At 44.9% G+C, this 15,460-nt stretch overlaps 1 protein-coding gene across 1 annotated transcript in view; it reads left to right on the top strand.

Annotated features, from left to right (window-relative positions):
• DNAH9 (dynein axonemal heavy chain 9) overlaps positions 1 to 15,460 on the top strand; it is a 480,799-nt gene that overhangs the window by 68,041 nt on the left and 397,298 nt on the right. Inside the window, exons 15-17 of the mRNA XM_090059292.1 lie at positions 2,743 to 2,878; positions 13,944 to 14,140; positions 14,238 to 14,662. Of these exons, the coding sequence (XP_089915418.1) occupies positions 2,743 to 2,878; positions 13,944 to 14,140; positions 14,238 to 14,662 (758 nt within the window). The remainder of the gene's footprint in view (positions 1 to 2,742; positions 2,879 to 13,943; positions 14,141 to 14,237; positions 14,663 to 15,460) is intronic.

Raw genomic sequence — 15,460 nt, 5'->3', positions numbered from 1 at the left:
AACTTAGCCAGAATCAACTAGGTCCCAAATTAACAGCTGGAGTACTGCGTCCAGTTTTGGGCTCCACAATTCAAAAAGGATGTGGAGAAGCTTGAGAGAGTCCAGAGGAGAGCCACGCGCATGATCAGAGGTCCGGAAAACGGACCTTACGATGACAGGCTGAGAGCCATGGGGCTCTTTAGTCTGGAAAAGTGCAGGCTCAAGGGTGATCTGATGGTCACCTATAAGTTTATCAGGGGTGACCACCAGTTTCTGGGGTTTGTTCACCAGAGCGTCCCAAGGGATGACAAGGTCAAACAGTCATAAACTACTGTGAGACCGTTTCAGGCTGGACATAAGGAAGAATTTCTTTACTGTCTGAGTCCCCAAGGTCTGGAACAGGCTGCCATCAGAGGTGGTTCAAGCACCTACATTGAACACCTTCAGGAGTAAATTGGATGCTTATCTTGCTGGGATCCTATGACCCCAGCTGATTTCCTGCCCTTTGGGCAGGGGGCTGGACTCAATGATCTCCCAAGGTCCCTTCCAGCCCTAATGTCTATTAAATCTATGAAACATTTATGAATATGCAATGTGACATCATCAGTTGGTTCATTATTACTAGGGTCTGAACCCTGGACCCAAAAAGCATGCACTAGTACTTTCTGAGCTATGGAAACCAGGCACTTTAGTGCAAGAGCTGTATCAGACTCAAGAATCTGTTTATGGTATATATCCACAAGAGGGAGATAGAGACCCACCCTCTTAGTCTAGATTACCAAAATGAAATACTTTCATGAAATATTTTCTTTAGGTTTCATTAAAAACATACAGACAAATGTTTTTGGAGTTGTAGTGTTTTGCTACAGAATTGGTAAATCCCAGAAATTGCTACTGTGTGAGAGATAAAATGTAACACTTGCAATCAGAAGGAAAAGTTAAGTGAAACCCTGAAAGCAAATGTTATAAATGGCGAAAAATAAATGAAGTTAAAATTCTTCATTAACAAAGTATGGGAGGATAACTCAGGGTATTATGGAAAGGGTTTTTTTTAATCCTAATGGTAATACTATATAAATATGATACTGAGATTTGTTTAAAAAAATCAAAAATATAATATTAGTTACCAGATGTATCAACCTTGTCCAGTGCTACTCAGAGCAATAAACCTGAAAATGTTATGTACACAGATGTTTGAAAAAAGGAAGAACTTCTTTTTCCAAATTCAATATTAAAAACTGAGAGCTCTTAAGTCCACCTAAACAAGTGAGCTGATTTTCAAAACTAGTAGGCATTTAGGAGGAGGAGTCTACACATGCCCCTCCCATGGCACAGTTGTAACTGCGCCATTGTTAAGACTTGCTTTAAGAGTGCCATCCTGGCGGCGCATGGTTATTTTTAGCACCTACATTGCCATAGCAATGCACTATAGCGAGGTAGCTCATCACTATGGTGACATGGTGTTGACATCACGGTTTGTACCCACTGATGCTACATCGCCATAGCAACTAGCTATGTCGACATAGCATCACATGTAGATATGCCCATTAGCTACTAAGCATGAGTGACTATCTGGCTGATTATTTTTAGTGCCTAAGAATTCATTTAATTGTCTTATACTGGGGCAACATTGTTGAAAGTCTGGACTCCAGTCTCTGTAAAAGATACTAGGCATTTATTTCTTTTTCATTTACCAGATACATACTCTGCCAAGTGACAATGACAGAAGATCCTGGACTTTATCAGAATAACTAAACAGTTTACTAAGGAGGAGACCTCCTTTAATTTACTTCCTCTCTCTTTTTCTTTAAATTCTTTTAAATTCTTTCATTTTACTTTATTCTTCATTGGCTGACTTCCTTCATTTCACCACTCTCCCCCACCCCAATTTCCTTCCCACCTCCCACTCCATTATTTATTCCCATCCCATTGACTCTTGTCTCCCAGCTCATGTTCATGGTCAGTCAGCAGGCTCAACAAGGTTGCTCCCATTCTGTCACATGCTCGTATCACATTTCCTGCCATTCTGACATGGACCTTTTAATAATTATCTTTTGCTTGTGGCTGTTGAGCCAGTAATCTATCTTGTAGTTTTTTCAATTTGTTTATGAGAAAGTTATGCGGGACCTTGTCAAAAGCTTTGCTGAACTTCAGATACACTGTATACACAGCATTCCCTTCATCCCCCCAAGTAGTTACTATGTCAAAGAAGATCAAATTGGCTCAAGGCCATCCTAGGGGGGTGAATCAGGGAGACTGCCCTGGGCCCTGTACTTTGGGAGGCCCCATGGTCAGTGCTCTATAAGCCCCGCTGTGGCTGGCACCTGCTAGCATTGCCGGGCGCTGCTGACTCTGCCACTGCTGAGCGCTGCCGGCTCTGGCTGCTTGCCACCCCCTTCCCCCGCTGCTCCCCCGGCTCTGGCCACTTGCCGCCTCTCCCCACCTCCAGGCCCAGGGAATATCAGCATTAACTTTATAGCTGGCTGGCTCTTTTTGTAGCTGGGCTGTCATTTTAATTGTGTGATAATTAGTTTGCACATGTGGCCAGTCTAAATTTATTGCACAGTTAACAAGTCAGTTGTGTAATATATGTTACGTGTAGTAGGGGTCTATCTCTCCCTGTGAATTTTAGAGGGAATCTGGGTATACTATCTTTTCAGAATTCTGCAAGCTTTTTCAATTTGAACAGCGCTCCTTCAGGCCACTATAACATGACCGAAATTCAGTCAAGCTATATTTGATGATCATATCCTTTCTTTTCAGGAAAACCTGAGCCTATTCATTGCAAACCCCACTTCAGACACCTGGAAAGCATACATTGATTATGTGGATGAAATGGTCCTGGATGGGTTCTTCAGTGCTATTGACTGTTCACTGAAGTATCTTCTGGAAAACACGGGTAATTGAGTTTCATTTTCTTTGGCCAGAATGCATTCTTTTTCTCCTTTTAGTGGGTTTGAAAAATGCGTGTGCAATCAGAATGATACAGCCTGCTGTCTAGGGGTCAGTGGTGTTTATATCTAGGAAGAAGTGAGGTGATTTGTTACTGTCTGCAGTGTGGACTTTTAGCATCCTTTGTATAAAATGAGAGAAGGATGCCTTGCATGCTTGTTAAATATGTGTACAGTGCCTGGCCATGGCCCCTGTCTACATTGAGAATCTCACTATGTGAGCCCACAGACATGAGGGGCTAAGGAATGACCAGTTGGAAGAGTAATGTGGGAAGCGAAGGTATTAATATTTATCTGTATGATTTTGTTTCATGCTGTACCTTGAGGCTAGCACTGTAGTTACCTGGATCCAAGATAAGTTTGAATATAAGATGACCTTCCAATATTTAAATTCTATACGCAGAAAATTATTGTATGTATAGAATCTAGTTATTGGAGAATTATCTTAAATTCATCCCCTGAACCACAGTAGTGACGAAAGCCATGGCAGGGGGGAGGTGGTAACAGGGCACAGGGTGGGGGTAGCAATGGGTGGACAAGTGGGGAGACAGGCAGTGGGGGAGTCAAGCAGCCTGACCTCTTTCCTTTGCCTCCCCATATCTTATCCCCTGCTTTTTGTCCCCTCCACCACTTATCCCCCTGCTGCCTGCCTGCCCCCACTTCTCCCTCCCTGCCAGTGCCTGTGTACCCCAGCACCTGCCCCCACTACCACCCTGCTACTTTGTTTGCCTGAAACCTCTGTACCCCCACTTCCTGCCCCCCAGCCTTTGCTTACCTACTGCTTCTCTTTGGCTTTAGCAGGGCTTCAGAACTGCGTCAGCCTGGGACATGAAGCATGTGATTACTCTAGCCCCGGCCTAGCCACACAGCAGCTGTTGCAGTGGTGACAGCTCTGGCTGAGCCCTGGAGCCAGAGCCTGGGTTGGAGCTACTGCCACTGCTACCAGGCCAGGCTGGGACTGGAGCAACCACTAGACCCCTGCCAGAGCTGAAGGGTGGGTGGCAGTGTGGGAGCCAGCAGAGTTGATGTAAATGATCACTGTCTCAGTGTTCCATGTGTTTTCTTGTGAGAAGATGTTAATGTTGGTGTGTTGGTGTTCCTGCTGGATTTGAAGCATCTTCCAAAGGCAGCATTGATGGTACTTGTCCAGCAACTTGAGGTGTCTCCTTGTAGCAAGTGCCCATCCCATGATGCCCCCTGATTGGCACCCAGACCTTGCCCATCTGGTTCCCTTTGGGGCCCTCTCCCCTTTACTCACCCACCACACCTTGATGTTAAAAGGGAGACTGCCCTTGGCTTTCACAAGCCTGGTCTTACTCAAAGGACCACAGGTGCTCATTGGTCATTGCCTCAAGGGCTAGTTTTGTGGGCTTCGTACTCCCTCATACCCACTCCATTTTCTTGTATGCCTTGATAAAGATCAATGATTGCCTGGAGGTCCATTAAGCTGGTCACCATGTGCTTGTGTAAAGATTCAAGGAGATGCATATTAACTTCTGAAGAGCTACATGTGGCTCTGGAGCCACAGGTTGGTCACCCCGTACTAGAGCATCAGCAGCATATTGGAGCTCAGTGACTGAGGTTAAGATAGTCTTGGTTTTGGCTCAGAGTTGGCTGAGATTAAATGGCTTATCATCCATTTGGTAGTTTAGCTCCACTCCAACTGGAAGCTTATTGGTGGTCAGCTGTAGCATCGTGGTAAGTAGTATTGAAAAGCATATTGGAGCTTTGACACAGCCTTGCTTAACTCCCAACTTAACTTTAGAGAGATCTGTGATAGATTAGTTAGTGAGAACCACGACTCACATACCATCATGGAGCAGGTGAAGAATGGTGATGAATTTCAGTGAGCATCCATACCTCATAAGGATGCTGCCCAGTGCTTCTCAGGTGACAGAGTCAAGCACTTTCATGAGGTCAGATAAGGCCATGTAGAAGGGTTTAAGCTGTTCTGACCATTTTTCCTGCAGCTGGTGAGAAGTGAAGATCATGTTGTGCTTCTTGAAGCCCTACCAACACTTGAGATTCTGGGAGGAGGTCTTCAGCAAGTGGAAGAAGATGGTTCAGGATTTTGCATTTTTTTTTCTGTGGTGGACAACAAGGCAATCCCTCTGTAATTTCCACAGTCAGACTTATCTCCTATTTTGAAGATTGTCATGATTATGGCATCCCTGAGATTACTGGGTTTCCTCATCATTCCAGATCCTTAAGATGAAGGAGCTGTGATGTAAGCTCTTCTCCCCCTTGCTTGAAGATTTTGGCAGGGATTCCATCTGCTCCAGATGCCTTATCATTCTTCATTTGCTTGATGGTTTTCCTCACCTTGTCAAAGGTTGGAAGGATTCCAAGATCATCTCTGACTGGGAGCTGTGACAGGAGTTGAAAACACCCTTGTCAACAACAGAGTCTCAACTGAGAAGGTCTTCAAAATACTCCTTCCAACAGGCTTTGCTGGCTGCCCTGTCTTGATCAGGTCTCCTCCATCCTTATGTCTCAAGGGGGTTGGTCCTTGAGTGCTTAGACCATAGAAGGCTTTGGTGGCACTAACAATACATGCATATCATGGATGTTAGCAAGATGTTGAATCTCCTTTACCTTTTCTTCCCACCACCTGTTCCTCATATTATGGATCCTTTTTTGGACCTCTGCCTTGGCTTGTTGATGATTCAATTTCTTTTGCTTGGAGTTGATGGCATTTAGTAAAACACAAAAGGACTTGTGCTTATGGTTAATCAACTCTTGGTTCTCCTGGTCATTATCATCAAACCAGTCTTAATGTTTCCTGTTAATGAATCCAAGCATCTGTTTGCAGCTGCAGATGTCAATGGACTTGAAGATACCCCAGGCACTGCTGTCGTTCTCCCATTAATTGTAATTCACCAATTTTTTGTTGGGGCACTGGTAGAAGATGTCTTGTGATTGGGTTCTTGAGTCCTTTGACATTGGCATTGCTTCTGCTGCATCCATTGTTTGGGAGCCAGTTTGAGTGACAGTTTAGTGGATCAGTCGGTGATCGGTCCAGCAAATGTCAGCTCCTAGCATATCTTGGGTGTTGTGGACATCTTTGTAATCCTGGGTGTGAATGATGATGCAGTGAATCAAATGCCAGTGCTTGTATCACAGGTGTTCCCGTGATGTCTTGTACCTGTTTTTCTGGCAGAACAGGGTGTTGGTGATGGTGTGTCTATGTGCTTTGCATTTGGTCAAGAGGAGAATGCCACTGGAGTTGATTTTCCCCATTCCACCTTGTTGATAGTTCTGTTTCAAAGGTTCAAGTCCCTTCCAACTCTGGTGTTGAAATCATGAGCAGAATAAGTCTGTCTCCCTCTGGAACATCAGAGAGGACTCGGTCAAGGCTGGCATAGAATTCCTGCTTGATTTCATCAGCAGCAGCATCAGGGCATATGCACTGATTACATTGGCATGTTGACTCCCTTCCAGTTTAAGTTTGATAGGGAACTCATTGAGTTGGTTTATGAATTCATTGTTAATGGCAAAGCCAACTTCCTGAAGTCAATGATCTCCTTCCTGTTTACCCTTCCAGAAAATGGTATAGATATCTCTCTTTTTTTTTTTTTTTGAGTGGCCATCTCCTGCTTGCTGGGTCTCAATCATTGCAGTGATGTCAATACTGTGTTGCCTGAGTTCTCAAGCCACAATTAAAGTGTGGCACTCTGGACATTTACTATTAAAATTGTCCATGAGGGTCCTGATGTTCCAGATCCCCAAAAATATTGTTTGTCTTTGTTGATTTTGACCACAGTAAAGGTGATGCCACTGGACATAGTTATCCAGTCAGGAAAAGGGTGTTTAGGTAGACTCTTTTTAGGGCACTTTTTCTAGCCCCCTCCCTAGATTGGTTGAGCAGAGCAGATCCTAAAATGGGCTGCTCAGTCACAGTTCAGTTGCCAAATCACACGCCTGCAAATCCAAGTCTTAGATGACCTTCTTGTAACTGCCACCTTCATACCAGTTCATGGCTAGGAGCTTCTAGGCCTCACAATCCTGCTTCTGTCATTACCAGCTGGTCAGTCAAGGACTTGAAAAGTGTGTTAAAGCCATTTTCATGGAAGACACTTGGGCATCATTTCTTTTATTGTGGAGAAGCTGCTGAACATCAGCTTTCACGTGGTTATCAACAGAATGGGACCTTAATCCAATGGCAAGGAGACCAAAACAATCTCATTCCACTGCAGTCCTTGTCAGCCTTCCCAGCTGTTGAAATTCTAACATCTTCTGCCTGCTCCACCATTAAGGACTTATAAACCTATGGCTCAGGGCTGGACAAACTTATTATAGTGGCAACCTGTACTCACCATGTCACAGCACTGTCAGAGAATATATGTAGCTTTTCAGGAGAGAGAGTGTTGCCATCTGCTGCCTCCACCACATCATGGTGGAGCTGCAGCCATTTGGTCAGCCACTGCTTCTTTATCAGATTTAACCCTGCTTATTTTGTAGCTCACCTTCCCTGAAGGTCATTCCTCTATCCACCATGTAGCAGTGGCTGGGATGCAGCCCCTGCTAGACCCCTGAAAGAAGGGCCATGCTGCAGGGGGAACTTCCTCGGCAGGGTCTGGACAAGCCATGCCTTCCTGGTTCACCGGCAACAAGCTCCTGGGGAAAACTTACCCGGCAGCGTCTGGGTACGCTGTGCCATCTGGTGTGCTGGAGAAGGATGCTGTTGGGGTAGGGAATGGATACAGCAGAGCCTGGGTGAGCTACCCTTCCCCAAAGTACAAGGGAAGCTCCAGGCAGGGAGAGAGGGGACGCACACCTGGCAGGGGCCAGGCAGGCTGCACCTCCCGGCATGGTAGGGAAGAACACTGGGGGATGGGAACCCACGCAGCTGGGTCTGAATGGACTGTGCTTCTCCAGCATGCTAAAAGGAGCCTGGAGAGAAATCTCAGATTACATACTGGGTCCAGAGAACATGTGACTCTGGGGGCTGGTGCTGATTGGCTCAAGAGGAAGCCCCAAGGAAGGTTCAGCATTTGGCATCAAGAGGGAAAGGGGATGTTGCAGCAAACCTGAAGAAGGAAGACTGCTGTAACCAAGACCCACCCAGCCAAACCCTCGTGGGATACCAGGGATACTGCAGCCATGAGTAAGTGACTGACTTGACTCATGGCATGAGATAAGTAATGCCGGATGGCGGGGTGGGTAACATGTGAGTTACAGTTAATTAAGTCATAAGATGTACACCTGAGTTCTAGTGCGTCACCTGATTGGAAACCACCAAGATGGACAGGTGGAGACCTCTTCATCCTGAATCCACCAATCCCAGAGAAAGGGAAGATTAATCCTAGTGAGACCAGAGCACGCCAGGGGAAGAGACTTGACTTGATGGTACGGTCATCGACCCGTCATGCAGTCCGCATCCTAACAGGGTCAAGGAGAAGCCTCAAGCCGGGTACCCATACTCATAGTCAGGAGAGAAGGATGACTCATCATCCAAGAGGAAAGGAGCAGAGTGTAGAGGTGGTGGAGCCCTTTAGAAGACTAACCCTTGTCAGTTAGGACCATCACTTTAGATACTATCCATACGCCCAAAGAATAACTTAACACCAAGATGTGGCAGGTGAAAGGGAGAGAAGATGAGGATGAGAGGGAGAGAAGACCTAGCTGAAAGCTTTCCATTACATCTCTTTCACAATAGAAAATTGGGCTTCTACTGAAATGAATTTTTTCCTGAAAGGAAAATTTCTGCTGAATAGAAAATGTTGACTTTTCAGTGAAAACTTTTTCAGTTGAAACCAAAAACGTTGGGGTTCCATTTTAAGGTTAACTTTTTGAGTGAAATACCCCTGCTTTCAAACCTGCTCTCATTAAGTGCTTTGTTACAATTAATTGTAGTTGACTCCTGGAGCTCTTAACTCCAGGATTTCCCACGCTTTAACACCTGAAATTAGTTAGCCACACTTTAGGCAGCTTAAAGTTATGACACTTCAGGGCAGGTTTATTTCTGATCTGTGTTACCCAGTTCTTGTGTCCTTAATGTTTGGCCACTCCCCAGAAATGAGCCACCCAAGTTGCAGCATGCCAGGATGCAGTATCCCCTCCTCCACCCTCCTATTCTGTGTGGACAAGCTTTCCACCCTTAGAACCTTACTGCCCATGAGGAAGTTTTGGCACCAAGCCAACTGTCTTGCATACCCTCACATGGAGCAGGGATAGATGCCTGTCCTGGCTCAGCTGCCCTGTGGGGGACAAGTCACAGCTGTGGCTCCTAGTCAGACCCCTGCCCAGTAGTCGTCTCATGGCAAGTCACAGCGGTGCAGGTCGGGGACAGTCAGAGACAGTTTTTGGCCTTAAGGTGTGACTGCTCCAAACCTGAGGTAGCACACACACTGTTCAACATTCGAGCAGCTCAAAGTGCAACATCTAACAAGGCCCTAACTTTCTATAGTGAAGTTCCTTATTAAAGTCAATGGAAGTCTTCCCAGTGGGTGCATCTCCACATGCTATTAATACACTGTAAGCTTACATAGCAGTAAAATAAGGTGCAGTGAGCTTTTCCCTGGATGAGGCAGAGGTCCCAGTAATCCTAGCATGATGAAAAGGAGTGAGTGTGCCTGCCTACTCACATGCCATCTGTGGACATGCTGGCTAGCAGCATGGTTCTGCCACCAGGCTCACACTGATATTGCTTGGTTGTCATAACCGTGGACTTGCTGTTTGTCAGGATGTATTTAGGAACCGGATAAGTTGGAGAGAGGGAGGTAAATCTGTGTAGAAGAACCGCTAACAATGAGGGCTAGGCAGCACCATACACAGTACTAATGAGAACATGGAGAGGCACAGTCTGAGGCTTTTTCTGTGGAACAGGCCCTGACAAAATGCATCTCTCCTATCCATAGGCACTGAGTGGTATTCATTTTTATTCATATGTAGAGGGGACTCAACAGCCCAGTTTACTAACTGGTCAATGGCCTGACCCAGGGAAGTTGGTTCACTTCATCCACACTACGGTTTTGTGCAGTACAGAGATTGTAGAAATGAATTGTGTTTCTTTTGTTTGTTGTGAACCTATGGTTCATTGTGTTAAAAGATTCACCATGTTTGCCATACCAGGTGGCTTCTTCCTCAAGAATTTAAGGTTCAAATGGATCATTGGATTACCTAGTCTAACTTCCTGTATAATACAGGTCATTACATTTAATCATGTTAACCCTATACTGTGATTAATAACCCGATTGTGCTAAAGTACATCATCCAAAAAAGCATCCAGTCTTCGTATGAAGACATCAAGAAACAGATTCTCTTCTCCCCCCTTGATAATTTTTCCAATGAAACCATTAAAACATCATTAAAAATGTGTACCTCATTTGAATTTTCTGGCTCCAGCTATTTTTCTTGTACCTTCTCTACTGGACTAAAGAGCTTTCTGGTATATGATTTTTCCTCCCTGAGAAGATACTTGTACATTGCAATCACGTCATCTCTCAATCACCGACTAATAGACTTATAGAAAGTTAGGGTTAGAAGGGACCTCAGGAGGTCATCTAGTCCAACCTCCTGCTCAAAGCAGAACCATCCCCAGCTAGATCATACCAACCAAAGCTTTGTCTAGCCAGGTTTTAAAAACCTCCAAGGATGGAACTTCTACCACCTCTCTAGGTAACTTATTGCAGTATTTGCAGTATTTTACTACCGTCCTTGTGGGAAAAGTCTTCCTAATATATAACCTAAACTTTCCTTGCTGCAATATGAGACCATTGCTCCTTGTTCTGTCATGTGCCACCACTGAGAATAGTCTAGCTCCATCCTCTTTTGAACCTTCCTTCAGGTAGTTGAAGGCTGCTATTAAGTCCCCTCTCAGTCTCCTCTGCTCTGGACTAAATAAGCCCAATTCCTTCAGTCTTTCCTCATAAGTCATGTCCCCTAGCCTCCCTCCCCTGCCCCCCCCCCCATTTTTGTTGCCCTCCTCTGGACTCTGCAGTTTGTCCACATCCTTTCTGTAGTGTGGGCATGTGTATGGGTGGGTAGGAGGGGGAGGGGAGGCAAAATTGAACACAGCACTCCAGATATGGCCTCAGCAGTGCTGAATAGAGGGGAATAATCACTTCCCTTGACCTACTGGCAACCCACTTACCAATGCAGCCCAGTATGCCATTAGTCTTCTTGGCAACAAGGGCACAGTGCTGGCTCATATTCAGCTTATTGTCCACTGTAACCCCAGGTCCTTTCCTATAGAACTGCTGCCCAGCCAGTCAGCTCCCAGCCTGTATTGGTGCATGGGATTTTTCTGTCTTAAGTGCAGGACTTTGCACTTGTCCTTTTTGAACCTCATCAGATTCCTTTTTGACCCAATCCTCCAATTTGTCTAGGTCACTCTGAATCCTAGCCCTGCCCTCCAGCATATCCACTTTCCCCTGCAGCTTGGTGTATTCTGCAAACTCGCTGAGGGTGCACTCTATGCCATCTTCCAGGTTAAGGAAGACATGGATAAAATCAGCTCAGGACTGAACCTTGGGGCACTCTACTTGATAGCAACTGCCATCTAGACATTGAGACATTGATTAATACTCTCTGAGCCTGATGCTCCAGCCAGTTTTCTATCTACCTTACAGTGCATTCATCCAGCCCAAACTTCCTTAACTTGCCTGGGAGCATGTTGTGGGAGTTCATATCAAAAGCCTTGCTAAAATCAAGGCAGACCACATCCACCAGTCTCCCCGCATCCATAGAGCCAGTCACCTCATTATAGAAGGCAATCAAGTTGGTCAGGCATGACTTATAGTTTCATAGATGTTAGGGTCAGAAGGGACCTATTAGATCATTGAATCTGACCCCCTGCCCTGGGCAGGAATGAGTACTGGTGTCAGATGGCCCCAGCCAAGTGTCTGTCTAATCTCCTTTTCAACACCTCCGAGGAAGGGGACAGCACCACCTCCCTTGGAAGCTTATTCCATATTTTGGCAACCCTCACTGTAAAGAGTTTTTTCCTGATGTCCAATTTAAATTTGCTGTCTTCCAGTTTGTGGCCATTATTTCTAGTTACCTTAACAGGCACCCTGATAAACATTGTATCCCCTATTTCTTACTGGCCCCCCCACGAGATCACCTCTCAGCTTTCTCTTGTGGAGGCTGAAGAGGTTTAGGTTTCTCACATAGGGTTTTTTCTGTAGGCCTTTAACCAGACAAGTGGCCCTCTTCTGAACCCTCTCCAGGCCATCCACATCTCTTCCGAAGTGTGGTGCCCAAAACTGGACGCAGTACTCCAGCTGCAGCCTGACTAATGCCACATAGAGGGGAAGTATCACCTCATGTTTGTGATGCACCTACTTATGCAAGAAAGGGTGCAGTTTGGAGTCGACTATGACTCTGAGATCCCTTTCCACAGTTGTGCTACTTAGAGTGGTACCTCCCAGGCTGTAGGAGTGTTAATGATTCTTCCTCCCCAGGTGCAACACATGACACTTATCCTTGTTAAACTGCATCCTATTCTGTTTGGCCCATTTCCCCAGCCTGTCCGAATCAGCCTGGATTCACTCCCTGCCATCTAGTTTGTGTGCCTTCCCCCATAGCTTGGTATCATCAGCAAACTTGGACAGAGTGCTTTCTACTCCCTCGTCCAAATCATTAATGAAGATATTGAATAGTACTGGTCCTAGGACAGGGCCTTGGGGGACTCTGCTGCCCACATTTCTCCAGGTAGAAACTGACCCGTCCACCACCACTCTCTGGGTGCATCCCATAAGCCAATTTTTTACCCACCGGACTGTGTAATAATCTACATTGCAACTGTTTAGTTTATTTATCAGAATTGGCTGTGACAGTGTCAAAGGCCTTTTTAAAATCTAAGTAAATAACATCTACCTCTATTCCTTCATCCAAGCATTTTGTGACCCGGTCGTAAAATGAAACCAGGTTATTCATGCAGGATCTGCTTGCTATGAACCCATGCCGATTGCCCCTTAGCATCATTTTACCTGCTGGCCCCCCACAAATGTGATCCTTAACAATTTTCTCAAAGGTCTTGAAGAGGATAGAGGTGAGACTAACCAGCCTATAGTTACCCGGTTCCTCCTTCTTCCCCTTCTTGAAAATAGGGACCACATTGGCCCTTCTCCAATCCTCTGGGGCCTGTCCTGAGCACCACGAGTGCTCAAACAGTTGTGCCAGTGGCTCTGCTGTGACTCCAGCTAATTCCCTAAGTACCCTAGGATGAAGATCATTGGGACCTGTTGACTTAAATACATTCATCCCCTCCAGGTGCCCTTTTACTAAGTCAGCTCGGACAGTTGGTGGGTTCGTATCTATACTGGGCGTACCTAAGGTCCCAGTGGGATGCATATTTGTATTTGTGTCCTGGAACATGGATGCAAAGAAATAATTTAGAAGCTCTGCTTTGGCCATCCTATCTGTTACCAGTTGCCGTAGTTCATCCTGAAGGGTCCCTAAGTTACCCTGTACCTTCTTTTTGCTTCCTATGAACTTAAAGAATGACTTGTTATCCTCAACTTTTGCTGCTAGCCTAAGCTCCATTTTTGCTTTGGCTTTCCTCACTGCTTGCCTCTGTTGAATCTATCCAGTATTCTTTGTTGTAAGCTAAACAGAGTGAGATGTGTTAATCACTCCCTACAGGACATTTCCCCTCTGTCAGGTAATTTTATGACTCCCTTTTGTACCCTCCACCAGTTTCAACGTCTTTTAAGAAATATGCAAATGAGAATTGTGTACCGTATTTCAGTATGAGTTTCACTAATGTCATGCAAAGAAATAAATTAAGTCTACTTACTACTGTTGCAGTTCTAAGTTACCAGGAACTCTAAAACAAGTAATGGTGTCTGTAATGTAGACAGCCACTCTCCATATGCCTCTTATCCCACCCAGTTCCTCCTTAATAGATTGTAACCAGTGATTTTTAACATTTTGGTCATGAAAAGTGTTCACTGTGATTGAAATGGTTCCTTTCTAGACACAGAGATTGGGAATATGTGGTGATGAAATAAACTCACTTCTCTTCATACCTGAACCTGGATTCCATTATCTGTTTTGCTCCATTAGATCCCAAGGCAGGACTCGCCCCCCTATTTGAGGTACAACTGGATTTGGTGAAGCCAGATTTGGTATTCCAGCCTTCTCTGGACCCTGGTGCTAATGATGGCTTTTATGACATCATAGAAGGACTCATCAACGACATCTATCGAATCTCATCGTTGGTACCGAGACTAACTGAGCACAGCATTTTCCCTCATTATCAGGTCCCGTGTTCTGTCAGACATTCTTTCATTGTGCAGCATTGTGCAAAACTTGCTCCAGATCATCATAAAGTCACAGCACCTTTCTTTTGTTTTCCAGGCTGATATGGAGGACATGAGCGATTTAGCTGACTTGCGCCACAACCTGATGGAGCGTGTTCAGAACATTATGTCAATTTGCTGTGACTACCGCAGTTCCTTTGACCATTACTCATACCTCTATGGGGATGACAGGAAAGAATTCATACGCCAGTTCCTGCTGTATGGGCATGTCCTTACCGCAGCAGAAATTGAAGCCCATGCTGAAGATGGTGTTCCAGAGACCCCTCCCACATTGCAACAGTTCAAAGAACAGATAGACTCATATGAAAAGATATATGATGAAGTCAACCGCCTGGAGATGATGAATGTTTTTGATGGTTGGATGAAAATTGATGCCCGGCCCTTTAAAGCTTCTCTGCTTAATATAATCAAAAGGTGGAGCCTGATGTTTAAGCACCACCTCATTGAACATGTCACACATAGGTAACAAATGCTTTTTTGCTCCATTTCCAGACCTCTATCTGTTGGGTGTTGTCCAAAGTTCTATAGTGAACCGTGGGGCATTTATTTTCTGTCCATTGAACTAATAAACTGAAGTACAAACAATTGTAGTGTCCATCCATAGTGTCATGGACTGGCAGTTCCATTAGATCCACTACGTATTCCATTCTCTGAGACTGTCACTTCTGATTTGATCTTTGACTGAAACTAAGCCTAGATGTCCAGTGCACCTGAGTGGCTGAATAGTTGTGAATCAGGATTCCTAGGTTCTACTTCTACTTCTTCACTCCTCTGCTGTAATTACTCTGTTACCTTCCACAATCTCTCTCTTTCTCTTTTATTACTTCTGTCTAATCGTAGGGATTTGTAATTATCCTGTACACACTTCAGCTTACCCAACAATAAAGGCAGACTAATATTACAAGCTGTTTCATGGGAACATTTAACGTACATTTCTGACATTTTTGAATGAACTTTCTTTGCATATGCTGTTTTGTCTTCACTCCTTTTATGGATGTTTTATCTAGTTTTGTTGACATAAGTGCAAAATTGAGGAGCTTTGAAAAGGAATTAGAAATTCACATATGATAAATGCTGGAAAGATGTACTAATTTGTCCAGTCAGGAAGAAAGAAAGACTATGTGACTTACTGGACAGTCATGACTAAAAACTGTCTGTCTTTCCCTGAAGTATTTCCTTTGGCCTGATTCAGCAGCCCACTTTATTCTTTGGCAAAGCATCTGAAGGTGAGCTTAAGTCCCTTGGACTTCCATGGGACTT

The sequence above is a fragment of the Crocodylus siamensis genome, chromosome 8, assembly GCF_052110815.1.
Source record: "Crocodylus siamensis isolate JL-2025a chromosome 8, ASM5211081v1, whole genome shotgun sequence".
NCBI lineage: Eukaryota > Metazoa > Chordata > Crocodylia > Crocodylidae > Crocodylus > Crocodylus siamensis.
This window is presented reverse-complemented; position numbering and strand designations above follow the sequence as displayed.